This window comes from Perca fluviatilis, chromosome 7 (assembly GCF_010015445.1).
Source record: "Perca fluviatilis chromosome 7, GENO_Pfluv_1.0, whole genome shotgun sequence".
Lineage (NCBI taxonomy): Eukaryota > Metazoa > Chordata > Actinopteri > Perciformes > Percidae > Perca > Perca fluviatilis.
Window position 1 is genome coordinate 20,630,936 of NC_053118.1, and position 27,999 is coordinate 20,658,934.

Sequence of the window (27,999 nt, forward strand, 5' to 3'; positions counted from 1 at the left end):
GACATGGCTGAATTGCAAAGGCCCTGGTTGAAAAAAATTGCTGTTGCCCCCCATTTTCTTTAATGTTATTAAATTAAACACACATTTATTTAAAAATACGCACCGTGTGAGCAAAACATTAAAATAAATGTTTTAAATGGTCTCTCCAGCATTTTAATATCGCACTTCCATAATTCTCTATCTGTGCCTGTCTCTCACTCTTACAGTATGTTATCCCATCATCCCCTCTATTCTCTCCCTCCTAACACACCTGTCCCCAGTAATGTGTAATTAGAGCTGATAAAATCAGGCTGATGACGTTGCTTTGATTACTCAGCCACTGTCACTCTACAGCATAACTTTACAGTACAGAACGATATTGACTCTCTTAAACACATCTTATCTTACCTGGCTCTTATTTACCCAGCATGCAACATGTTCTGAGCAGTCAGGGTGACCTCCATTTTTACTCACTTCTCTTCAATACAGGATAGTACGATATTATAGGAGTCAAAATAATGCATTTTTTTAAATAGGAGTTATGTTCCCATTTTGTGAAGTGATTTGCCTTACTGTGTTGAAATTAGTTGGCTGGATGTGTGGGACATATCTTGTAAAGGCAATATTACAGATTAAATATATTTTATGATAGAGTCACTATCTGCAACTGTATCTACAATAGTGTGCCTTTTTTAACCTCTACAAATGTAGTGGTCCTTTGTAGTTCTGGATATTTAGAGAGCATGGTAGAGAGGCCTGCTGACGCCTATCTGCTATAATGACCCTCATCAGCCGAGCACAGTGCTGGGCTTTAATGTCACTCAACAATTGTGTTCTTGATATTCTTGAATAATCATTTAGGTCATTTTATTTTTGTGTCATTAATAAAACATTGTCTGTTATCCAAAAGCCCCATAAGCAAAACTCAATTTTAGTAGTAGAATCCTCCGTCACTCTAAATTACTGTCTGTTGACAAAATGACAAAAAAGGACCTGCAGGGAGGAGTGTATTAATCAAATGTGGTTAACAGAAGGAGTGTGTGGTCTTCAAAATAAACACATAGCCAGACATGTGCCACTTAGCCTGCAGGAGGAGGAGGAAGAAAACACCTGCAGTGGACATGCTGACACCATTAACTTGCCTCTGTAGTTGGTGCTACCTGTTGTAGCACTGCTAATGAGCTGGAATTGGCATTAGGTGTGACTAATGATTAACTCCAGCTGCAGCCTGATGTCTTCTCCCTTTGGTTTTGGTTTTGTGGTGCTGCAGGGCATCACTGACGCCTGTCAGGCTGTGGATTGTGCACGATTTTTTAAAAGTTTTTCGCCCGTCTTAGTACATATTGCGCATATGGCAGCAGAAAAAGATGAATGCTTACTATATCAATGCAACCAATTCAATTTCAACCTCCAGAATGACTCAAGGCCAATAGTAGACTAGTAATAGTTGTGTAGTGGAGCATTTATTAATTGATGCAGTGCAATGTCAGGCACACTACTAGGAATGACATTGGTCTGTATTAACCTTCACTGTTCCTCTGGTCTTTACTCACGTCAGTTTATCAGGAAAAGAAACGTGCAGAGAGGAGATAAGAGATACCAGCCTAGCTTGTGATATGAGTGTATGTGTGTGTGTGTGTGTGTGTGTGTGTGTGTGTGTGTGTGTGTGTGTGTGTGTGTGTGTGTGTGTGTGTGTGTGTGTGTGACCTGCCTAGGGGTGACATTGTTTTACGCAGGTAGTCGTATTAAAGTGCGTGTTTAAACATAAATGTGTGTGGATATGTCCAAAGCAAGTTTGTGCGCATGTGTGTATAAAAAGGGGAGTTGTGATGTATAAAAGGCTTCTCCAGAAAATCTGTCCTGTTTCTAACCATTGTGTGTGTGTGTGTGTGTGTGAGAGAGAGAGAGAGAGAGAGAGAGAGAGGGAGAAACAGAAAAAAAGTGTGTGTTTGGGACTGGACTGTAACTGACAAAATTTCGGGGACCAAGAAGAAGGATCAAGTGGTCTGGACCTCCATTGATTTAGGAGAGCAGTCCCCTTACAAACCTGCAACCATGAGTAAAAAGGTAGGCGACCCACCCAGCAGATTAGCTGATGACCATTCACCTTGTTTAGCATTAGTTGGGCTCTTAGGTAGTACACTTTATTGAAAACCCTTGATCAGACCTTGCTTACTTTACTATTACTTTTTATCTGCCTTTTTGTTTATCTTTTCTTTCATTTTCTTTCAGAATGCATTTTCTTAGACTGGCATGGACATAGTGTACTCCACTCTATGAAGTGTTGTTTTGTTTATTTACAACAAGCCAAATGTGTATGCAAAAGTGTTTAATGCAAATGAGCATGCAAATATTTTAATTCAGTGAGCTGTTGGTCAAATAATGACCTAAGAGTACCTTTTGAAGATCATATAATATAGATCAGATATATAAAAGTGCTACATTTGATACACATATCATCTAGAGTGCCAAGCCACAAGGGGGCGCCTGGTTAGCTCACTTGGTAGAGCGTGCGCCCATAGACAGAGGCTCAGTCCTTGCCGCAGCCGCTGCCTCTGCCAGTTCGGTTCCAACCTGCTGCCCTTTTCTGCATGTCATTCCCTCTCTCTCTCCCCTTTCATGTCTAAATTGTCCTAACAAATAAAGGCCTAAACATGCCCAAAATAAATAATCTTTTTTTTTTAAGAGAAAAAGAAAAATAGGTACGTTGCTTGCATAAATATATGCATGTCAATTTTCTGCATTTAGGACACCTACAACATGTTTGAGATGGATGGAGATATGGACAAGAAGAAGAAAAAGATGAAGAAGAAGGAGAAACTGGAGGGCATGAAGAAAGAAATGGATATAGTAAGTAAAGACAGAAGCCTCATGGCTGCACAGTACTCAGGATATGTAGTAATGAACTGTCTATGGTTTTTCTCTGTCCACTTATAATAACCAGTTATGAATGAATCACCTTGATTCACTCTGAACTGCCCTTTAAAAGTTTTTTCGTCCGCTTGCCCTGACTGAATTTTGCGATCTGTCTCCTCCTGCAGGACGACCATGAGATTACAATTGAAGAACTAGAAATGAGGTACAACACTAGTGTTACCAAGGTAAGACTTTCTTTCTGTAATGTCTGTCTTTTGTTAGAGTCTTGTATTTTTTCACTTCATTCTCCTTTATCTTATGCGCTTAATTACCTTTTCTCTTCACCCATATCTAACACACACTTTTTTTTCCCTCTCTAGGTCCTTTAGGTTCAGGTTCATTTTTTTGTAGTGTCTTTTTCCCACCATACTCATTTATTTAATCCTTCTTTTCTGTTCTCCATCCACAGGGTTTGACCTCCACCTTTGCCAGTCAAGTCTTGGAGAGAGACGGTCCTAATGAACTGAAGCCTCCCAAAGGAACTCCGGAGTACGTGAAGTTTGCAAGACAGCTGGCCGGAGGGCTGCAGTGTCTGATGTGGGTCGCAGCTGTCATCTGCTTCATCGCCTTTGGAATTGAAGTTGCGAGAGGGAATGTCACCGCCTTTGACAATGTGAGTTATATTTCCATTGAGAGTTTTTTTTTCACCTTTTAGTGCACTATTGAAAATAAAATTGAGAAAGACTGAATCTATGGCTTATGTGGATTGGTTTGAGCAGGAGGGATCATAGAGGGACAGAAATGAAGAGATAAAGAAAGGGAGGACAGCAATTTGTCATTGCTAGCTGCCTGTTTTTATGGTTACATCTTTTTTCTCACTCCAGCTGTACTTGGCCATCACCCTAATTTCTGTCGTCGTGGTGACTGGCTGTTTTGGTTACTACCAAGAATTCAAGAGTACCAACATCATTGCCAGCTTCAAGAATCTGGTACCACAGGTAATTTGCCCATAAACAATGAAAATGAGGCCCTTTTTATCTCTTTCCTTCCTCTCTTGTTTCCCTCTCTCACTCTGTGTCTTTCTTCATGTTGTTCATCTCCTTTCATCTTTGCTATTTTTACTCTCAAATCTCCAAAAATAGCAAGCCATTGTGATCCGTGACGGCCAGAAAAACCAGATCAACGCCCACCAGTTGGTAGTGGGGGATTTGGTGGAGATCAAAGGAGGAGACAGAGTCCCTGCTGACATTCGCATCATCAGTGGTCAGGCCTGCAAGGTACATCACACACATATACTGTATATCCATACATACATTTGGACAAATTAAATGTGTCAGGATGCAAGTTTAAGTTCAGACTTTGACATGTTTATTGAGTCCACAAAAAAATCATTATATTTCCTTCAAATGTCTACATTTAGTCAAAGTAGGATTACTGGTAACTGAAATACAACTTTAACCCTTGTGTTGTCTTCACCGTTGTCCATGAACTTGTCATTCCGGGATTGTCAGTGCCGCTTTTTTAAACGTTTTTTAAATTCATGGTCAATAAAGGACAACACAAGGGTTAATTATAGCATCCTCAGTAGGCCAGCCAGTGTAATGTACCTAGAATTTTACAGTGTTCAACAGCATATGAGGCCAGTTGGTGTAATGTTTTTGAATACATATAAGACAGTGAAAGACTAAATGTGTGGCCCAGTTAGACATCCTCCCTTCCTACCCCATGTTATCTTGTGGACATGTAATGAACCTTTTGTGAATATACTTTGTGTGCCAGGTGGACAACTCGTCCTTGACAGGCGAGTCTGAACCACAAAGCAAGACTCCAGAATGTACTCATGAGAATCCACTGGAGACCAAAAACATTGCTTTCTTCTCCACAACCTGTCTGGAAGGTACAGTAAACAGTACACACTGTACATGCGTATAGATATCCTGGACTAGATATCATCTATTAGTTTAAGTATTTGTTTGTTGGTGAACTTAAGAATAAGCTCTCTTCTCTTCTCTTCTCTTCTCTTCTCTTCTCTTCTCTTCTCTTCTCTTCTCTTCTCTTCTCTTCTCTTCTCTTCTCTCCAGGTGTAGCTACTGGTATAATCATTAACACAGGTGATCGTACTATCATTGGTCGGATTGCCAGCTTGGCGAGCGGCGTCGGGAACGAAAAGACACCCATCGCCATAGAAATCGAACATTTTGTTGACATCATCGCCGGTCTCGCAATCTTTTTCGGGTTTACCTTCTTTGTGGTTGCCATGTTCATCGGCTATGCCTTCCTGGAAGCCATGATCTTCTTCATGGCCATCGTGGTGGCTTATGTGCCAGAGGGGCTACTTGCTACGGTTACCGTGAGTCACTGCAACAAATGTGAATTACTGTCTAGTTTCCCTGTATGAATGCTCATTTGGGATGATGGCACCAATGCAAAATCACATCCTGTGTATTAGTAAATAGTATGCAAAATGAGCGTGGATGTTTTAGTTCATCACATGTGCTGGAGGCTCTATATTAACCTGTCAGTCTGTAACAGCCTGTGTCTTTGTTAACAGGTATGTCTGTCACTGACTGCTAAACGACTTGCCAGGAAGAACTGTGTTGTGAAGAACCTGGAGGCTGTGGAGACGTTAGGTCAGTTTGTCTGAACACCAGAAACATCCTGTTCCTGACAGTTTTGTTGAGTTCAGGGACATAACGTTTTGGTCCCTATTAAGTTATTGCAGCATGCATGTGTGTACAGTATATATGCGTTTAACCTTTAAACTGTGTGTGTTTAGGCTCCACTTCAGTGATCTGTTCTGATAAGACGGGCACCCTGACCCAGAACAGGATGACCGTAGCTCACCTTTGGTTTGACAACCACATCCACGCTGCCGATACCACTGAAGATCAGTCAGGTATACACATGAAAAAAAGTTATTGTTATTGTTATAATCAATACAGGCTATAATAAGCTAACTTGTAGATGGCTATTTACACTGTTACATGTTTTTTATAAAAGGTTGTTTCATGTTATTTTACATTTGAGTATTCTTTTATTGTGTGGTTTCCAGGCCAGAGTTTTGATCAGTCATCAGAAACATGGCGTTCAGTGGCGAGAGTGGCTTCCCTGTGTAACAGAGCTACATTCAGACCAGATCAGGAAGGTGTTCCTATTCCCAAGGTACAAGTTCAGCATTTGTCGTCTACATCCATTTGAGCTGGCAAAATGTCACATCTTGATGAAAAGATTTGTTCCTTTTTGTCTCTTTGGATCTCACTTTCACCATCTCATACAGAGGCTGGTGGTAGGAGATGCATCAGAGACTGCTCTGCTGAAGTTCACCGAGCTCACTGTGGGGAACGTCATGGACTACCGTAATCGCTTCAAGAAAGTGGTGGAGGTGCCCTTCAACTCCACCAACAAGTTTCAGGTGAGAGCAGGGCTTTGTACAATTTTGATCAATTACTACACTGTAAACCAGATAAGTGGGCAAAATATATATATTTTTAAATATTGAATGCTATCATCTGAATTTCCTACTTTGATAATGTGATACTACTGTACTATAATCCTGTGATTCACGGTGGATCCAAGAGCTCTGGTTTATTTGATTCAGCTTCTGTCAACCACCCCTCTCTTCTCCAGCTGTCTATCCATGAACTGGAGGATCCTCTGGACCTACGCTACCTGTTGGTGATGAAGGGAGCACCAGAACGTATCTTAGAGCGTTGCTCCACCATTTTGATTAAAGGCCAGGAGCTGCCTCTGGATGAGCAGTGGAGTGAAGCCTTTCAGACAGCTTATATGGACCTGGGAGGACTGGGAGAGAGAGTACTGGGTTAGGGAGTACTTCTTATGACCTTGATGTTTTCCCAAAACTATCATTTCCCTTTTGCTTACAGTATATTGAAAAAAAACCTTCTTTAATCTGAAGTTTTTGCAAGCAAATGTTACCATTTAGTTTTGTAGCTAATAACACATTAATTAGTACATATACATCTTCTGCAATACACAATGAGAATTAACTATCTGTTGTTCCTTTTTTTTCTCCCACTTCCAGGTTTCTGTCATATCTATCTGAATGAGAAGGAGTTTCCTCGTGGCTATCCATTTGACCCTGATGAGATGAATTTCACCACGTCAGGACTGTGCTTTGCTGGTCTCATCTCAATGATTGACCCCCCAAGAGCCACTGTACCTGATGCAGTGATGAAATGTCGTACTGCTGGTATCAGGGTGTGTTTACATTGTCCCACATACACGTAAACGGCTTGTTTGGGCTGTTTTAGATTCTTTTTTAAATGCTTGCAAGAGACTGCGTTTTCACATTGTGAATTTATGTATATCTCCCTGTCTCATAACTTTTTTTTTTGTATAACTTGTAACTTTAGGTTGTCATGGTGACTGGGGACCATCCAATTACAGCAAGGGCAATAGCAGCTAACGTTGGTATTATCTCCGAAGGCAGTGAAACAGTGGAAGATATAGCGCAGAGGAAGCGCATACCTGTCGAACAAGTCAACAAGAGGTATTTGCATAACTGCTGTCCACAGTGCTCATCTCTGTTACAAATCAAGGATCTGAGGGTCTATCCAGTATAATGTGTATTTCTTATGGTGTGACTACAACGCAGAACTACAGAATCCTACATCGTCTTGTACAGATTCACTGGACTGTTGTGTCTGAATGCAAGCTCGTGCCTTTGTCTATTTGGATGTAATGTAACTCTGTCTGTCACTGGGTTGTGTGTGTGTGCAGGGACGCCCGTGCCTGTGTGATCAGTGGTGGTCAGCTGAAAGACATGAGCAGCGAGGAGCTAGATGACGCACTGCGAAACCATCCTGAGATGGTGTTTGCAAGAACATCCCCTCAGCAGAAACTGATTATTGTGGAGAGTTGTCAACGTCTGGTAAATACACACAAAAACATACACACCTCTCACTTTACTACCTGTGCCCTCTTAATCTTGTGATGATTGAGTGACATTTATTTCATAATTTAAAAAACAATATGCCTCCAAAGCAAGTTTCCTATACATATAATTTTAAGGTTATCAAGGATAGACACTATGAAGCTAACATTTTGTTTCAATGTGGTCCCCTGGGAGGATTGTGTATTAGGAAGCAGCAGAAAAAAAGAGATTGGTTTGCATGTATTCATATCCAGCTTGAATGATCAGATTATGTTTTCAGGCTTGTGTCTGATGTTTTCATCTTTCATCCCCCCAGGGCTCCATCGTCGCCGTGACAGGTGACGGTGTGAACGACTCTCCGGCTCTTAAGAAGGCTGATATTGGTGTCGCCATGGGGATCGCCGGGTCAGACGCTGCCAAGAACGCTGCAGACATGATCCTTTTGGACGACAACTTTGCTTCTATTGTCACTGGAGTAGAGCAAGGTGAGACTCAAAAGAAAAGAAAGTCCGTGTGTTTTGACAAAACAATCTTAAAACTCAAGGTTCACAGTCTGGGAGACGGCTCGCTTTTCACCACTTGACCGAAAAACTGGATCTCTGCACGTGTGATGGTGGTCGTATGGTCGTACCCTTCCTCTGTTCATGAATGTCTCTGTTTTCCATATCTTGTCTGTTATTTTAAATATTATCAATAAATCTGAAGTGAGATTGCCATACAGTAGGCCTACCAGCCCCTAAAACTCAAGAGCGCTTTTTTATTTATTTTTGTTAACAGATTGTTATCTTGGTGGTTACTAATACAGTAAAGGACGTATAAAAGTGAAAAGAAATACTGAAAAACTGTTTGTATATTTACAGACTATATTGAGCTATTTTATTGTGTGTGTGTGTGTGTGTGTGTGTGTGTGTGTGTGTGTGTGTGTGTGTGTGTGTGTAGGCCGTCTTATCTTTGACAACCTGAAGAAGTCTATCGCCTACACACTAACCAAGAACATTCCTGAGCTGACTCCATATCTGATCTACATCACAGTCAGCGTGCCTCTTCCTCTGGGCTGCATCACTATTCTCTTCATCGAACTGGCCACTGACATTGTGAGTAATTATGTCATTAGTACCAGTTCTTTTCTCAATTATGGTCATTACACTGGCTATTTTTTTTCATCAAAGATGATTGTGTCTATTTGTTTGTGGTTGATACTGAATCACCACACATTGGCCTTATCCTTTACACAGAGTGATTTTGTGACTTTAATAGCAAATTAGCATCATAATCTTCCTCGCTCCTCTATCTGCTGTGATATATTGCTTTTTATTTCTGTCTCTTCTGTAGTTCCCCTCTGTCTCTTTGGCTTATGAGAAAGCAGAGAGTGACATCATGCACCTGAAGCCCAGAAACCCTCGTCAGCATCGTCTGGTAAACGAAGCCCTGGCTGTGTACTCATACTTCCAGATAGGTGAGACTGTGTGGCTGTGTGTGTGTGCGCGCGCGCGTGCGTTGAACAAAACATGTATACGGTTTCTTAATCCCAGTTGCATTAAACTGAATACAACAGACAAACCTAAAGGTTACCTGAATGTATCTCCAGCCCTATGAATACATGTATAGCCCGCTAACAGACTTTGCTAGGCACGTCTTCCACTGTTACACCCTTGTATAATAAAGCAGATAAGACAATACCTGTAACAAGAGTGCACTCAGAATCCCTATGGAGGAGGCTGAGCTACTGTGCTCTCTGTATACATTCTTTATATAGTATTGACCCGTTTTTCACTTCTTGTTTCCCCTTCTTTCTTTTTTTTCCAGGAGCCATCCAGTCTTTTGCAGGTTTTACAGATTATTTCACAGCCATGGCGCAGGAGGGCTGGTATCCACTCTTGTGTGTCGGCCTGCGTTCTCAGTGGGAGAACGTTCATCTTCAAGACGTACAGGACAGCTATGGACAAGAATGGGTTAGTACAGACTTCTTACCGCTCGACATATTTCGTCTCACGTGTTAATCCAACAGAAAGTGGTTGGTTCAAGGAATATCTGTATTTTTATCAGCAAAGTAACCAAATAACTCCCTTATTTCCTCTGCTTACAGACCTTCAGTCAGAGGTTGTACCAGGAGTATACGTGCTACACTGTATTTTTCGTCAGCATAGAGATCTGTCAGATCTCAGATGTGCTTATCAGGAAAACTCGTCGTCTGTCTGTGTTCCAGCAAGGCTTCTTCAGGTCAGTAAAGACCCATCCAAAACATGCATCGCTCGGCATAATGTATCTTAATAACCAAAGTTATAGCATTAACATTTACAGGGTTAATTCTGTGTCTGTATCATGTTAACATTTACACGTCCAAAGCTTATTTTCCATTCACAGTTATTGGAAGAATGGGAAGAACAGGAAAACCTGCCATTATTCCAACTCCAGTGTGTTCATGCATTATTATTATTGTTGCTAGTCTTGTAGTTACATCATTAAAACTAATTGGGGGAACTATATACAAACTGAGTATAGCTTAGTTTGTGATTTATGAATAGTTTGTGTGGAAAATTGGGCAGTTATTTTATTGTGTTTATTTGTGTGCAGGAACCGTGTCCTGGTTTCTGCCATAGTCTTCCAGCTCCTTCTGGGTAACCTGCTTTGTTACTGCCCTGGAATGCCCAATATCTTCAATTTCATGCCTATCAGGTAAAGGCACACAGTGGTGACCATCTGAAATCAAAGCTCAGACTGGATTAGAAGGAAAAAAGTGGTCTGTGTGTTATGAATTGAGAATACAAATTTTAATTGAAACATCATGAATATAGAGCCTGCAGGTATAATGTCATTTCCCACTACAATAATGTAGCCTGTGCTCTAATGCTACATGCTGTTTTCTCTCCAGAGTCCAGTGGTGGTTTGTTCCGGTTCCATATGGTATTTTAATCTTTGTCTATGATGAGATCAGGAAGCTAGGAGTCAGAAGATATCCAGGAAGTAAGCCATGAATCTTTATCCTTCCTTCGAACCATTCAACATCCTTTTATCAATCATCATTAACATGTCTGCAAATATTCAGTATTCATTAATCTTTGGCTTTTATCTCAGGCTGGTGGGATCAGGAATTATACTACTGAGACCAGAGAGGCTCTTTCATCTATCCATCCATCCATCCATTCATATTCATGAAAGCATCATCATGCTGCAAACTTTGTGATGCATGTATTTATATGTTAAACTAGTGTAATATTATGATGTTATTAATATTCAAGAATAAGTAAATAATAAAAATAAGTAAAATGCCTACATGAGTAAAAAGGTAATAATTACTGAACGTCATCAATGAATAAATCACACCGATTTGTTGTGTTTCAGCTCTTTGACTGTGGCTGCATTGTATTTGTACTAATAAAGAACTTGAAGACTGATGACAACCTCAAATCAATAACATTAGTAGCAACTTGATTTTTGTATATTCTATATTGCCGTGTGTGTTTTGAAGGTTGTATCTTTACTTGTTGTAGAGTTGTAGTTTGCATTTGATCTCTTCAAGAACATGGAATTCACAATCTATTCAAAGAATCATGTCACAATCACTTTCTAAAATAGGCTGTGAAACAGGAGGCTGCATCTGTCTTGACAAGTAAGCAAACTAGAGCAGGACTGCACATAGGCTTCCACACAGCAGTACATGATAATACCTGAACATGTCATTCATTATCAGTGTTTTAGAAAGAAACACAAATGACAATAAGTTAATGATCTGCTCTGCTCTGTCAGAAACCAAATCTCTGTCACATAGGGTATATATTTGGTTTAAGGGCTCTCTTATCCATTAAAGTCTCAAAATGACATTTTTAAAGGCTGCCTTGACCATTTTGTTTTAGCTACCAGCAGAAAAACTCAATTACCATTGAAATGTATCTACAAAAAGATACTCCACAAAGAGAAAGAAAAGAACTTTCCTCTGCACCTCTATTCATTTTCACTCGTCATCAATTTGTCCTCCTGTCTCCACTCTTGCTCTGCTCAACCTCCCACAGGAAGATCGCAGTCAAATACCCAAAGTGTAAACATTTATCAGGTCTTGTGTATTAACTCACAAGTGCCTTTTTGCTACTTCTTCTCTCTTGCTTCACTTTTGCTTTCTCCATGTCTGTTCTCTACTCGACTTTCCAGATGGCGATCTTGCCATCGTAGCGTGCAGAGCCACTCAGGACGTAGCGGTCCTCAGCAGAGCAGAGCGTCTGGATGCAGTCTGAATGGGCCTGCAGCTCCTTAGCCACAGCGTGGCTCTCTGCGTCCACCACCAACACCTGGCTTCTCAGCTGACCGTCGCACTGACCTCCGACACCGCTCCGGCCACGACAGCCCACCCAGATCTGGGAGGAGGAAAAGTAGCAGGTGATGATGATAATAATAATAATAATAATAATAATAATACCATTTTATTTAAAGGCGCCTTTCTCTGCACTCAAGGACACCGTACAGGGATACATAAGACATTTAAAAGCAGTGATAAGTGATGATTGAAGAGGGAAAAAAAAAAAAAAAATGCTGTTTGAGTTACACAACTTACCTTAAAATTTATGAGCACTTGCCTAATAGAGGGATACTTTCCAATATGCATGTTTGTTATACTTAAAAAAATATATTTTCACTTGAACACATATGCACCAAACAAATTAATCATTGCTAATGTGAATCCACTTTACGTCCTCAATAAGCAACGCCAGCTTTGTGTCCCCATGAACCACAAAAAAAAAAGAAGGAAGTGTTCAACACACATTACGTATACAAACAAGTTAGCACTCAGATGTAACAGAATGTGACATGTATCATAGCTCACCTGGTCCTTGACTCGAATCATACAGGTGACTCCTGAACTGCCTGGCAGGGAGATTCTCTTAAATGGCCGTCTGTGGCTGTTAGTGTGCCAGAGACACAGCTCCCCTGAGTCTGCACAGCCCGTCCACAACTGACCTCGCTGGAACAGACACACACAAACACGAGGAAGTGGCATCAATACGGTTAGCATGTGCAAACATTTTGATAATGTGGAACAGTGACAAAGCGCATTTCATCTGTAGCCAGCGAGTTTTTATGCACATCAATATCATACACCAAATCAATTATAATATGGTTGTATCAGCATATTCAAGTTTTTCAGTAAATACCTGAATCTCTCAGTTTCAGAAGTTGCGGTGAGTACCTGCGACAGCTTCATTATCACTGTCTAGGTGCCAGAATTTCTTTTATCTTCTCTATATAAATCAGTTTGTTGCTGGCTATCATAAATGTTTTGTTTCCTAATTGACTGACATGCTTGAATTGCTGATTGAAAAGCAGACTGAATGACTGACTTGCTAAACCACTAAATGGCAGCCAACTTGCTTAATTGATGAACATCTTAGGATAGCAATGTCACCTCTGGGATGACGATAAAGCTGCTGAAGCTACTGGGCATGCTCCGTATGTCATCAGGAAGTGCCATTCTTCTTTGTGGCGTTCCACTCTTTTTCAGTTGCACAATGCTGTCACTACAACCTGCACATACACAGATACTTTTCATCAAGCCATTATCAGGGTAAGGTAAGGTAAGGTAAGGTAAGGTGAAAGTAAGGAGCAGACGCAATTGGTCAAGTTCAGGCATGTTCAGAGAGGAATGTAGGTCTTATAGTTGCCATGCAGTTTACACTATAAAATGAGGAAAACTGCGACAGTAAAGAAAGAAAATCAACAGCCACTTTGACAGACACAGAAACCGGTACATTCAGCCAGGGAGCAGCAAATAAGCTTTCAGTGGATTGCAATAAATGCTACTGTAGTTTGTTATTTGAGTGTTGGTGTGTGAAAGAAAGTGTTGAGGAGCAGAAAGTGCAGGGAAATGTGTGCACTTACAGCACCACAGCGCGCCATCATAGATCTGTATGGAGGAGAGACGGTCACAGCTGAGGTGGTGCTGTCGCTTCACTTTGAGACTGGCCGAGTCCCACTGCAGAATCGTCCCATCACAGCTGCAGGAGTAGGTCTGCTGACTGGGAAAGACAGTTTGAGTAAAGCTTTTAATTTAAAAAGAATGATTAAAACACTTTTCCATTTACACATTTTAGACTCCCCTTTATAAAACTGCTTGTAATGTTTAACCTGATAAAACTGACAACTCGACGAAAGAAAATCATGTCTCCACCTGTTGTGTTGATCTCTGGAGTCCACTGTAAGTCCAGTCACTTCATGTCTGTGCTCATTCAGCTGTTTGTTGCAGGACATGCTGTGAGTGTCTATGATGTAGATTACAGAGTCCTGAGAGCCAATCCACACCTGCTCCTGGACCAATCCCAGCATGCAGTTCTACATAGAAGAAGATGTGATATCTCAGTTTCACTTCCCTTAGAAAAAGGCGGACTAACTAAGTCTCAAAAACAGTATAATAATATTACTGTATTGTATCTCAGTAAATATGCCGTATAGATGTACAGTGTGTGCACCTGTTTCCATTAACTATGGAGGTTACAATAACTTCTTCAACAGCAAAATTGTAACAAACATCTGCACAAAGAGCTACAACTAATTGTATTAATGTGAAGAATTTTGAAAACGTTCATTTAAATCCTAAAACTAACTGTAGTTTCACCGAAACAACATTATGTTTAAATACAATTGTATTAAAGCCACTATGTGCCGAATTACAACATTTCTAACTTTGCAGCCTCCAGTAGTATCATCAACAAAGACAATGTGGCAGATTTGAACACAGGAGTTTTCACATAAATTCTACACATAGTGGCTTTATGTTGGATTTACTATATAAAGTTTAAATACATTAAGTCTAAAAGAGTACTCCACCGATGTATCATTGCACTCCTATAACTTAGTCAGACTCATGATGGACAGTGATGTGTAAAGTTGGTGGAGTTCCTCTTTAAGTAAATAAACTCCTCACCAGCTGTGACTCTCCGACCTGGATGCAGTCCTGCAGCATGGACCAGCTGGCTGCATCAAACACAACCACTTTGCCCCCACTGAGAGCCACCCACAGTTTCGGGTTCATCTCACCCTCTGAGTCATTGCAAGTCAACTGACCTGAAGTAAGTGAGAAAGAGACAAGAGACCAGAGGACCAGTGAATTGTGAGAGGTGGCGGTATGCAGTAAAAAACAGATTGTGCAGCAGGGTGGTCCACAGCATTCATAGACGTCTTGAGTGGCAGTGACAAGAAATACATAGACAAGATAATAATTAATAAAAAAAAACAAATTAATACACACTATATCACAGTAATGCATCAGCCATATCGATCACTTCATAGGTCTTGTTTATCTGAATGAACAGATAATCAAGACAGTGTTGCACACGGTACCTGGTGTGTAAAGCAGCACATGTACAGTCTGAGGTTCAGCCAGGTCCAGTGATGGGTTGATCTTGTGTTTTAGAGTCTCTGAGGTAGTTTCAGGCACCATCATGGGTACTGGTCAGAGACAAACACAATGAATGAATGAATGAATGAATGAATATGACAGAGAAGGTGATTGGAGAAGGTACAGTGTAGAGAGAGAGAGAGAGAGAGAGAGAGAGAGAAACAGAGAAACAAGAATTAGAGCTAAAACGATTAGTTGATTAATCAATTAGTTGTTCCACATAAAATGATATAGCAACTATTGTGATAATTCGATTAATTATCTAAGTCATTTGCTTAGCAAAAATGCAAAATATTTTCTAGTTCCAGCTTCTCAACAGTGAGGATTTGATGTGTTTCTTTGTGAGATAGTAAACTGAATATCTTTGAGCTTTGGACTGTAGCAACCTTGGGCTTATAGACGTGATATTCTGCACTATTTTCTGCCATTTTATAGACCAAATGATCAATACACTAATTAATCATCATTAGTCTGAGTGAATCATTAGTTTGATTAGACACAGTTGTATGAAGAAAAGATGGCGACTCCGACTTTGATTCAGCAAAATGATAGTATTTATTTGATATGAGCCCAGACCTTCATGTTTGATCTTATCAAAGTAGGCCAGCTTTGAGGCAGCAATGACGGACCTCTGTGTCTGCAGGCAGCCCATGACAGCATCCATTAACAGGACGTTGGTCAGAGCCTGAGTCATGTACTGAGGGTCCTTAGGACACAATAAATAAACCATGTTAAAGAAATATTTAACAAAAACATTGAAAAGTGACTTGTGTAGTCAAAAAAAGTAACTAAATCACTGCTGTAGTGGTCATATTAGGTTATATGGAGTAGTGGTGAGGTCACACTTACACAAGTCTCTGCAAATATTTGTTATTTTATGTATTCACTGTAATTGAAGCCACATAGTTCACCATTGTACAAATGTGACCTGTGAATGTGCACAGTGGGCCAAAACAGTGTTGTCTTGCTAAATAGTGGAATGTTTGAAAATGGAGAGTTTATTGTTCCAGTGGTGTGCCGACAGCCTTTGTTGTACCTTATGCTGGTCGGCCATCTTGCGCCCGGCCCACATTTCTTTCACCACAAGGTTCCAGAGTTCTGTGTCTGTCTTCAGATTGGCCTCAAACACCTCAAGCCTACCAGAGGTCTCGATACGAAGGGAAGGAATACGCACAAGTAGAAAGGGAGCTGAAGCAATCTTCACGTCCTGCACAAATATGGGGGAGTCATTTATTGAAACAAGAGTGCAGATAATATGACCTCAGAGAAAGGGGATGAATACACACTTGTATGTCTCTGAACTTTGTGATTTCCAGGAAGCTCTGTCGTCCCACAGTGAGCAAGAACAGACGTTTCTGCGTCATGGCAATTTTACCAACCCCATGGGAGGTCTTGACACACGACGACAACTTGTAGACACATTCACTATTGTCAAGATGGTCGATGACCTCAGGGGGCAAGTTGACGTCTTGTGCCTCAGCCTCCGTCTCCTTCCAGAAGGTGTAGAAGACTTTGAAGAGTTCAGGGTCCACCTGCTTCTGCTGGCCTGGGAGAGGGATGGAGAGGGGAAAAAAAAAAAAAAAAAAAAAAAAGAGAGAGAGAGAGAGAGAGAGACGCAATCAGGTGCAAGCAGACATACAAACATATACAAGACAAAGACATGGTGACACATTGAGTGGGGAAAAAAAAAACATGCAAATACAACTGAAAACATTCCCACTCGCACAATCAGATTCAATCAGATCAGAAGTTATTTCCACATTCAACCTCAGATAGCTCTGAATAGTGCATATTATCGTTCATGTGTTACTAAATGACCGTCTGAATTCACATGGCTCATGAGAGTGGCTTCAAAGACTTTGTGTAATACTTCATTTTCCTCCAAAGATCAAGTGCCTTATCTAATATCTCATGATGTGGCTGACTGAAAACAATAAATTATACCTACGCATTAGAAAGCTGATAATTGTTTTGTTGCAACACCAAAGCAAATCAGTGCACTTATATGCATATTGTAAAGAGGTTTATTATTAATCTAAAGAAATCAACAAAAACGTGCTGTACAGCCTTACAGAGCATTCAAGAAGTGCAACAGATCATCTAACTGTGGCTTGATTCAACCATCACAACAAGTGATGTAATCAATTAAAAATGATTTAATTTAATGCTGGTGGAGAAAATAATTACTGTATAAATCACGTGCATGTCCAACATGTCGGCTCAGAGCACATCTAATCAGAGGATTCCGAAAAATGCCTTCAAGATTTACTAATCTTTCCCCTTCGATTTGGATCTTGAATCAGCACCAGTGATGGTACACAATTTTTAGCACTTCGCCTTGACTCACACTGCCGGTTGCAAAATACGGCATTTGTAAGTCTGAGGTTTGATATTGCAAGGTTCTATACAATTCATAAAAATATTAAATGTCAAAAGAGATCTCTAAACCACACACATGAGCCTGCCTGTCCTCACTTACCATCAGTAAGAGCATCAAATAATCGGTGTATGGTTGCTACATCCTGAACAATCCCGCACTCCTGAACGCAACGCACAAACTCTTCCTGAAGCAGATGCTTTCGGGGAAGCGCAAACTTTTTAACGTGTTCATCAGGCTGCACCAACAGCTTCTCATTATCTGTCTTCACCTAATAAAAGGAGAACAAAGACAAGATCACATGTATCATCACTACTTTATCACCAACAAAGGCAGACTGGAGTTTCTCCCTCATACCACCACGTCTACAAGATGGGAATAATGGTTGCGTAAACTGACTGGCCTTGAGCATTAGTCTCCTGAGTTCAGGTCGTTTGTCAGCTTGCTGCCTCTCGTCTCGGTGCAGTGTGTCCACGAGCCATGTGACCAGCTGTGTGGGGAAGATGGCGGTGTCCGTCTTGTAAAGGTTCTGGAAATCACCTAGAGCGTCCAGCCTCCGCCAACACAATGTGTTAATGAAACCACGTAAGTAGTAGAATCTGCAGGGGGGAAATTATTGTAATCAAGCCTCAAGTCTTTGGAGTAACAACGTTTTTTTGGTGGAATAAAGAAGATTAACAACTGAGAGTGAAAATAATAAACAAGAAATGCTGACAGACCAACAGTGTAACGTTGTTAAACACTTGATTGTACAAATTAAAATGACAGGAATGAGAGGAGAGGAGCCTAAGGAATAATAAAAGCAGAATACCTGGCCAGCAGAGTGGAGTTCTCATTTTGGACCGAGAAGATGGCTTTGCCAAGCTGCTGTATCAGCTCACTGTAATAATTTTGGACAGAGTTGAAGGACAGAGAGGCTGGAAACTCTGGGAGCTTAAACACGTTTGGCGGCTTAGGAGGAGTTCTCAGTGCTAGGAGACAAAGAGGTAGGGAGCGCACAGAGAACATGTTGGGAGGAGGGGGTGAAGGCAAGAAGGGGAGAGAAACAAAGAAACATTTAATCTTTTCCAGCTACTTTGTCTACAGTATATCCTGACAGTTTGTGCCTCTGTTGCAGTCTCACCGGGGTCAGACAAGATGATCCTGGTCAGCTGTGTGTTTCTTTGGAAGCTGATAGTTTGGTCGTCTCTGAGGTTAGGGAGGCTCATCCCCAGTCTCTTACTCAGCTTGCTCTCTGTAATAGAGCTCTTACTCCGGGCTTGAATCTCCTGCACGGTGGGTCTGCGTGGGACCTTAACCAAGGCCTTCATCCTAGACGACACATGATAGAAACAATGCATTACAGGGGTACTTTTATTTTTTATTTGGTACCACTCCAAAATGTTGTCAGTTGTTTGGCATAAACATATTAACTGTCTGACTGACCCCTAAGTTTAAACTAATGCAGTCGAATACAACAGCCCTGCAATAAATCCTACCCTCAAGAAGATTATAATGTTTAGAGAGGTGTTGGTGAACTTTATATTATCAGTTCATTTGAGAGTTGATGGGTTTAATAATTTACTTCTGCATCAAAGAACGAGTGCTGAGTTCCATTCGAGCAAAGTTGTCCATTTTCCTGTTGAGACGATCCTTGAGGAAGGAATGAAAGATGTGTGTCTCCAACACCTGCAACACAGCCATGTTCATTTGAAGATGAGCACCTGGTCCCAAGTCCTAAGTTAAAATAACAGAAAAATATTACCCGTTTTACAAAGTTAGTATTTACCTTTTTGTAAAACAGCTGTTCAGCTGGCTCTCTGGTTTTCAGGAACTCTTCACTGTTAAACACTCGATGTTCATAGTTCAGATGACTGCTAACATCCCTATTATATACATACATACATGTATTAATTAACAAAATATATATTTTTAGGAGAACCATCCCATTAGATCTCAGTAAACAAAGAACACACACAGAACCTGAATATGTTGACAATCAGTTCCAGTGTGATCCTCTGAATGTCGTGGTTGAGGTTGTGTTGCCACGCTCTTCTCTGTGCCCGCTGCTCACTGATGTCAGCGCAGCTCGCATGGTGGCACTGATGCAGGTCAAAATGTATCTGCAGGGACTGACACCTGCAGAAACACACTCACACTGTAGATACTAATAGAAACTCAGTCATATCTCTTGTCAAGTTTAAGAAAAGGATCAATAAAATCACACATCTAGTGTCCAAGTCCAAATCCATATGGCACTTTTTAGTTTGTTTGTTTGTATTTCTGTATAGTACTATTATAAATTAACAGTAGTTGTATCATTCTTGACAGTGAGCACCTCTGTGTGAAGCAGTCTGCAGCAGCCGGTGGAACCTCTGGTAGGTCAAGAGTCTCAGAATAAGAAGTGGAGACTCTTCCATTATCAATGTTGATTAGGATCAGATCATCGGTTTCCTGGACAGAGGAAGATCAAGAATGAAATCAATCCCTTCCTCATTTTATTTGTGCATTAACTGAGAAACTTCTTTTGTAAACAAATACATGACAATATTTTAACAAAAACAAAAACATTAGTTATGTGATCGAGGAATCCAGAACAGCTCATCTGAGCTTTCATTTTCTCAAAGGAAGAGCAGGATACACAGGGCTCGGTTTACACCTATCACCATTTCAAGCCAATTGGGGACCATAGGCAGGCTGGGGGAACTCATATTAATGTTAAAAAACCTCATAAAGTGAAATTTTCATGCCATGGGACCTTTAAAGTTTAACATTATTTAGATGAATAAGCTGCTTTGAGGCCAGAGACAATGGCAGCCCTATTCCTCTAATAATCCAACCAAGTCTGAAGCAGAAGGCTTAACTCTGTCCTTTCACTCACTCTTTTCATCATTATTTCTGAAACAGAGATGGATATTTTGGATGAAAAAGCTACAATGTATATATATATATATATATCAGTACTGTATGTTTAATGTACAATCGCCACACAGCATTCCCATTATTCCCTTAATTTTCCACTCCCATTGGAGGTTTTAAGTGATTTGGAGGATCGTGTACTCACAGCAGCAACCTCTTCAAAATGACTAAGATGGCAGCCCATGACGAAGGCAGTAGGAGCCATGAGAAAGTCCAGCATGCCTCTGGCCAGGACAGGAACATATGGCTGCTGCCACGACAGAGGCTGGAAGAAAGATCAGGGAGGCGTGGATGGACAAATTAATGGATCAACAATTTAAATAACGGATCGCTTGATGAAGGATTATGAAGGATTGAACACCTTGTATTAGATATTAGATATATGAAGTCACATTTCTATATAAGATTGGTCTTAAATTGCATAAATGTGAGTTTGTCATGTTCAATAGTAAGGTACTATTTCAAACTGAATGTCATGGCTTCAAATTCCATTATTATAATACAGTATTTTCTGTATTGTGCTGTAACTTCTTTTACAATGTGCATTCAGTTTCACCATCCAAAGATAAACGTTAACGCAAAAGGGGCTTTTATTTTTTTTCCCTGATTATCAAGAGATAGTCCCTATTATCCCTAAGGTTTCCAACTGCAGCCCTGCCCTACTCTTCACTTCAACAACCACAAGCCACGTAGCGCTATGCTTCTAAGACCAATGTTTGAGTCTTATTTAAAAGTTATTTTAATTACATTTAACACTACTGTGCCCTTTGCAGATATGCAGACAAAGATGTTCAACTGACCTGCAGAAAAAGCAAGAAGCTCTCTGCCACCAGCGTGAGTCTGGCCCAATCAGCAGAGAACAACACCACCCGCTGCTCCTGCAGGAGACAAGATAGCACCTACAGAGGAGGGGACAGACAATCAGAGACCGAGTTAATGTGAGCCTCCTCTTGTTTCACTAACAGCTACACAACAGGTGTGTGTGGTACCTGTAGTAGTTGCTGTGGCCTGAAGCAGAAGAAAGGGAGATGGAGGTCTAAATCTATAGCTGGGTGTTCTTTGTCTTCTCTGGATGGTAATACAATGGTCAGAGGACGCAAGGTAAACATCTGCAAAACATACACGTCGTTACGGTTTGTGTTCTTCTATCTGGCTGTATCACGGTCAAAGGATGCACAAAAAATGTATATATCTGCACGCACGCACGCACGCACGCACACACGCAACATGAACCTGATAACTCCTGGCTCATGATACTATGAGTGTAAACATTTTAAGGACCACAGTAACCACAGAGTGTGAACACACATACACACAGACACACACCAAATGTAGTTGTCCAGGAGGGGGAACAGGGACCAGTGCCAGTTTGGCTGCAAACTCCTTCACTGTCTCCTCCATGTCAGACAAACAACATGTTCTTAGCTGGATTAACAGACTAACAAAACACAAAGTAGAACAAAGAGAAAGGGACAGAGATTGTGTTTGTGTTTTATTTTTTATAGTAAAGCTAAACCAATTTAGTTAAGAAGTTTAAGTTTAGCACACTGCTTCTCACCATGACAGACAGTCTTTGAGTGCAGTGAAGTAAGGATACTTGGATATGACACAGAAACTGTAGGCAGAGAAAAGTTTAGAAAACTTAAAGGACCCAGGTCCATTTTGGAAGAAAGATGTCCCTTCCTGTAAAAACACAGTGAACAGTGAATTGCTTTTAGTTATGTTGTTTATAATCTTTCAATGTGGGCATGCTATTTATTGACAGATGCTAATTGGTTAAGTTGCCAACAATTGTATCTTAAATAGGTTTTTATCTGCATTAGGTTAGATATCTGATTGTAGCAGTAAAACATAGTTGGGCTTTAGTTTAATTGTTGTGCGTGAAGTATTATTTGAGTACTGTGTACCAGTATTGGTCGGTAATATTGCATTACTACTCCATGAGTCTTGTTGCCAAAGACATCAGTGAAAACCAGGAAGTGGAATTGTTCATCTTTCTGTTCATTGGTTACTTGGAGCCCATCTGGAAACAAGAAAAAAATATCAAAACATGTTAACACATACTGTAGGCATGCTAGACTACAATTACAATAGGTCAGTTTTGTACTATTGTATGGCTGAACGACATGCATGCAAAAATCAAATCTGTGCATGCCAGGGAATATCAAATACCCGGGAAGCAGAGTTGAGGTAAAGCCATGAGGTCGATGTCTTTAGTAACACCGATAACTTCACTACCTTCTCTTCCGCCTGCTAAAATTATATCAAACAAAATTACACAAATCACCAATGATAACATGGGTAGAGTTAGGCCAGGGACAAATTAAAAACCTTGAACAACGTGCTGTATTTATAAGAAGAAAAAAATATATAAAATCCTGTTGTGTGGCATGTGTGGATAGAAGACAAGCCAGACAAGCAGGTACAGACCTTGGCTGGGAGCTAGTTGTTCCCTTTTCTTTCTGAGAAAGGAGCGCCGCTTCTTCCCATGTGACCTCACTGCTTCACTCTCAGCGTGTGGTCTGTTAACGAAGGGAGGGGCCAGGACATGCAGTACCTCCGGCTCCAACGGAAGCTGCTCTGGAGTTCCATTATTGCTAATGGCCTGAGTGGGAGATAGGCAGGGAAGGATTGGGGGGGACCTCTATTTTTTATCATAATTAGCTTTGATACATGTTATATTAATCTACATCACACATATTCTACATACAGTCATGTGGCTCATTTAATAGAAGAGACTAGGAAAACTTAATAAAAAAAAAAAATGCTGATTACATAATCTTGAATCACTTGAAAAGGGTGACATGGCTTTTTTGCATTATTAGCATCAGGGAATTCTATCATTATTATTATTATTATTAAAGCATTCTTTTTGTTGTCTGGACCAATGGTCACTCTCCCTTACTCATTGCACAATTAATCAGTGCCAAAGATGGTCTTTCTCGTTGAGTCTAAAATAACAGAGACTTGGTAAATGGGAATCTTCAGAAAATATTTTGATTTTTCTTTTAAACAATTTTTTGGGGGCAAATTTTGTTTTTTATTATACTGACAGCCAATATACAGAGGTTCCTGGTCGGAATCCAACCGGGAATGTAACCATTAGGCCACCAGGATGGCCAAAATGGCCAAAATGATCGTTTATATATCATAATATATTAAGAAAAAGGTAATAAAACATGGGGTTTACCAGTATTCACAATACTCAAAAAAAACAACTCAGAAATCATGAAAATTCTAGCAAAACTAAAATTAATCTCATAATATAAAAACAACAAATGGAACGGGGCTGCAAACACAAGTTACTTATTCTACGATGATGAAATACATCAGTCGTATCTGTGTGTCAGGGCAAATACCTGGTAGACCTCCCTAAGTTTGTCGCTAGATGCTCCTACTACCACGCAGGCTTCCAGCAGAGCAGGAGGCAGATGGTCCGCCATACTGACACCAGCCCAGGACCCAGTGGGACCAGTAGAAAAGGGGCCAATGTGCTAACTCAGACAGCTGAAAGTAACAGAAAAGAGACAGAGAAGTCAGTCAGAGAGAGGAGTCAAAGAAAGGTATACATGAAGAGATAATGAAAATGGCTTGTGTGTTAATAAGGCAGATTGTTGTTACAGTTTTCTCATCTTCATCTTACTACATAAGAACATCAGCTTAATAAAATCACGACATGAGTGCTTGTTCCAGCTCATTATCACCACTGCTGTTCTCATCAACAACTTCTGAAGGCCCAGTCAGACATTTTTTCCACCAGAATCATTCCATGATGCAATTATTACAGCTACAATAACCAGAATCTGAGTTTAATTTGGTTTTGTGAATTTATTTGAACCAGAGATTACATGGTGCAATTATCATATTTTCCACACTGTTACTTACAAGAGTTGCACAACAATGTATAATTCAGGCTATACACTTCTCTCTAGGGCAGACATTCTACAGTGTTCACTTTGTTTAAAGCTATATTGTGTAGTTACAGCACTTGTAAAGATAAATGTCATTAGATCATGATCAGCTATTGTGCGTAGTTTCTGTCGCCCCCATGAGGAATTCTAAGTAATGACAACACAACTGTTGGCGTGTCCACATGATACAAGCCTTCCGTGATCAACCAACACCCCCACCCCTCCCCCACACATCTTCTAGTAGCCAAGGAGGACATGGAGAGTTAAAAAAAACATGATGGGCTCTTTAGAAGAGGTAATTATCTTCACTTGATTTTCTGCTTGCGAAAGACGCCGGACGACACAATCTTCTGAACATAGCCATACTGAGAAATACAGAGGGAGTTGTGTGGAGCGGATAGTCTTAATTAGCTTTGTAGCAACTCATTCGGCAATGGTTTGAATTTAATGGATGTTCATTAATATAAAAAAGTTACTCACTAAAGCCTTAAAGTGATGGTTCGGAGTAATTTCACCCTAGGGTCCTTTGGACCATGACCTCGAGCCAAACACTCCCCCAGAAGCTTTTTTCACCTGGGTCGAACACTGGGAGAGTTAGCGTAGAGTAGCGTTATCAGCTGAATAGCTTAGCGCAGGGGCTAATGGATCCGAAGTGTCTCTTTACATTACCCCACTAATAATGCCCGGAATGATACCAAACTTCTACACTAGTACAAATAGGTTATGTACTCATAAAACAATGGATTGTAAAGTTTGTAAGTACACCAGAAGTTCATGTAAATAACACTTGCCTGCTGGCTTCTGCTCTCTGCTGTTGTTGTTGCTGCTGTAAGACGAGTGCTTAGGGCCGTCTACAAATTACAACACCGAAAAGAGATGCAACAAAAATATTTATTAATTTAACTTATTTTAAAGTAAGTGCTGTAGAATAACTAGCAGGAGACATTTAGTTATAAGAAGAAAAGTTTGAAAAAAAACCTTTTTTTTATTTTTATTTTTTTTTTTTTTTTTTTTGTTTCTTTTTTTTTTTTTTTTTTTTTTTTCCCCCCCCCCCTTCCTCTTTCCCCGGTAGTAACAGCAGCAGCAGCAGCAGCAGCAGAGAGCAGAAGCCAGCAGGCAAGTGTTATTTACATACACTTCTGGTGTACTTACAAACTTTACAATCCATTGTTTTATGAGTGCATAACCTATTTGTACCACTGTAGACGTTTGGTATCATTTCCGGCATTTTTAGTGGGGTAATGTTAAGAGACACTTCGGATCCATTAGCCTCTGCGCTAAGCTATTCAGCTGATAACGCTACTCTACGCTAACTCTCCCAATGTTCGACCTAGGTGAAAAAAGCTTCTGGGGGAGTGTTTGGCTCGAGGTCATGGTGCAAAGGACCCTAGGGTGAAATTACTCCGAACTATCACTTTAATACAGAAAAAAAACTGATTAAAATAGCAATAAATACATTTTCAAAATGTGAAGAGAATATATTGTAAAACTCAAAAACAAAAGTTACTACATGCATCAATTTACACATATATTGTATCTGCAACTGAATCAAAAGTCTCAAAACCTGAACAAATCAAAACCACCTACATGGCTTAATACCACTAAGAATGGCATTACTTTCCCATAAATGCTGTCCAAAATGCAGTATCTTTTCTATGATGTGAGGGCAACCAATGATAAACTTGTGAAGCAAATCCTAAAATGAGCAGTGTAATTTGTGACTTTTACTACCGTACAATGTCTACATTCCTCCATCTAATACACTGATATTGATTACTGCTGTGTAAATCGGTCTCTGGAACAAAATACTGTTGCCCGCGCAGATTATCACAAAGAAAACATCCGTTTGTAAAACAGCGATTCTAAGAATCCGCCGCAGAAAAGGAGAAAACAACTTGGAATTGATTATTGATTTCATTATGACTGCCATGGCTACGGGATATGGGCTAAACTCATTACGATAATGCTTTTTTCCATCGCTCGGCTGTTCGATGACTTTTCGGGAGCATTGACTACATCCCCTTTCTTTGGAACTTTTCCCAGCTCTGGCAGCTTACTGCTTTTTCTTTCACGCACGGCTTTGAATACTGCCGAGAATTTCGAACCATTTTCCAAATCCGTTTTCCTTTTTATTCTGTTGAAGAACCAATTTCACCGTATTTAGGGAACTTTTCCAAAATGATGCGAGAACTTTGTTTTGGGCGACGAAAGCTCGCAGGAACTTTTTAAAGCTACACTTTTACGATACCAGGGGAAAAAGCTTCGACTTTGCTTAATCGCTAACCTTCGACTTTACTTCAAAACCATTTTCGAGGATAAGAACCGATGACCGCTTCTTCGAAACATAGCTTTGATTCACTTCGGGTTTGAAACCAAAGGTTAACAATAGGCAGGAACAACCGGCAACTGTTCATGACCGTAAAACGGTACACGATACCGCTGCTCTCAGGCCATACGGTCAAAGGATCGCTGACGCCGATCACCGACATCATCAACGACTTTCACCTGGTCACACCGGCGAACGAGGCACATTCCACGTCAAAACCGCTGGCATTAACTCGATTATTGAAAGCGCTGTGCTACGTCCGGCACGAACTTTCGCTGAAAATCAAAACACTCTACGTAACTTCCAAATTCTAAAGGCTGGGAAAAAGGTTTGGAGTGGGGAAAACTAACACAGCATTTCGACAACCAATAACCGAGACAAGAGAAGGGCGGTCCATAGCGTGGCTTACAAGCGGCAGTACAGAGAACATGATCTGAAAAATATTTTACCTTCAGGTTAGATGGAAATAAAAAAGAAGTACTGCAAACAGAGCAGTACAGCAACATATATGATGGCTGCCAACTTCCATACCACTTCCCTTGGAATCCGCTTCCACTAGGCGAGTCCAGAGTATTTGTATAAACAGGGGTGCTTTTTCGCTTTTAGTCGCTGTACATCACGAGCATGCTTACGACTTTCACTTTCACTTTCTGCACAATTACATGTGGCTGAAAATAAAGCTAATCTGAATCTCACCTGTAAAGGAAATACTGAGTGACTGAGACGGTTGTTATACACTATGGCATATATAGTTAAAAACAGGCCAGTGTCACACAACAACACAACAAGAAAATCATTGTTTATCCAGCTTTAAACTAAATGAACCCTTTAGACTCGAATATGTCAAGCTAACATCACTGAATGATCCAAAGTAACTGCATCATGTTACAAGACATCATTTTGTAGGCACATTACAAGGATACAAGTTTTGCAAGTTTAGCGAAGTTTTACAAATTAAAGTTCGAAATGTAGCTGATACGGTTTTATTGCAGCTGCGACACGTGAGGCGGAGTCACAAGCTGTACAGGTGAGAGGATGCTTCCAGTCTATCTTGTGACTTGTCAACGATATAACGTTCAAGTAAAGTCTTTAAAGCTGTCGTTAAAAGTTAGACTTCTCTTTCAGGTCACTAACCTCATCACAGGCTACCGCGCGGCTCTTAATTCATTCCCTTTCACATTCATGGCAGCAGTCCGAATCTAGAGTCACTCCAACTGCGCAGCAGACTCCTGCTCGACTAAATGGCACGAGCTCATCGCTTTCCAAAGTTTACTGTCACTCTACTTCCTGTTTCTCTGGGTGGACGTAGCTATCATGCGCATTGATGATTTGAGGAAGCACAATGTGGTATCATGCAAAGCATATCATTTATAG

The 27,999-nt window shown here is 40.5% G+C and overlaps 2 protein-coding genes across 4 annotated transcripts; one reads left to right on the forward strand and one right to left on the reverse strand.

Moving 5' to 3' along the window:
- Positions 1 to 522: 522 nt before the first annotated feature.
- Positions 523 to 10,916, forward strand: LOC120561989 (potassium-transporting ATPase alpha chain 1). Its single transcript, XM_039805369.1, has 24 exons — positions 523 to 2,046; positions 2,728 to 2,829; positions 3,021 to 3,080; positions 3,305 to 3,508; positions 3,720 to 3,833; positions 3,978 to 4,112; positions 4,615 to 4,732; positions 4,917 to 5,185; positions 5,387 to 5,465; positions 5,612 to 5,731; positions 5,888 to 5,997; positions 6,113 to 6,247; positions 6,463 to 6,655; positions 6,878 to 7,053; positions 7,209 to 7,345; positions 7,576 to 7,726; positions 8,046 to 8,214; positions 8,669 to 8,823; positions 9,062 to 9,185; positions 9,536 to 9,681; positions 9,816 to 9,949; positions 10,304 to 10,405; positions 10,602 to 10,693; positions 10,805 to 10,916. The coding sequence occupies exons 1-24, from the start codon at positions 2,035 to 2,037 to the stop codon at positions 10,831 to 10,833; spliced, it is 3,066 nt and encodes a 1,021-aa protein (XP_039661303.1). The 5' UTR covers positions 523 to 2,034; the 3' UTR covers positions 10,834 to 10,916.
- LOC120561987 (DENN domain-containing protein 3-like) lies at positions 10,479 to 27,916 on the reverse strand. Of its 3 annotated transcripts, XM_039805366.1 has the most exons (28): positions 27,760 to 27,916; positions 23,748 to 23,895; positions 22,819 to 22,993; positions 22,561 to 22,641; positions 22,296 to 22,411; positions 21,947 to 22,071; positions 21,715 to 21,826; positions 21,378 to 21,497; positions 21,189 to 21,287; positions 20,534 to 20,653; positions 19,808 to 19,923; positions 19,453 to 19,608; positions 19,259 to 19,355; positions 19,055 to 19,158; positions 18,614 to 18,801; positions 18,302 to 18,461; positions 17,894 to 18,089; positions 17,593 to 17,761; positions 16,400 to 16,659; positions 16,150 to 16,320; positions 15,690 to 15,819; positions 15,056 to 15,163; positions 14,640 to 14,779; positions 13,887 to 14,047; positions 13,598 to 13,734; positions 13,125 to 13,243; positions 12,546 to 12,683; positions 10,479 to 12,078 (listed from the first exon to the last, which is right to left on the reverse strand). In XM_039805366.1, the coding sequence occupies exons 2-28, from the start codon at positions 23,829 to 23,831 to the stop codon at positions 11,860 to 11,862; spliced, it is 3,801 nt and encodes a 1,266-aa protein (XP_039661300.1). In that variant the 5' UTR covers positions 23,832 to 23,895; positions 27,760 to 27,916; the 3' UTR covers positions 10,479 to 11,859. The 3 variants fall into 3 exon arrangements, with proteins under 3 accessions (XP_039661300.1, XP_039661301.1, XP_039661302.1); XM_039805367.1 differs by lacking the exon at positions 21,715 to 21,826 and having other exon boundaries at positions 21,947 to 22,003; XM_039805368.1 differs by lacking the exons at positions 21,715 to 21,826; positions 21,947 to 22,071.
- Between the last annotated feature and the right edge of the window lie 83 nt (positions 27,917 to 27,999).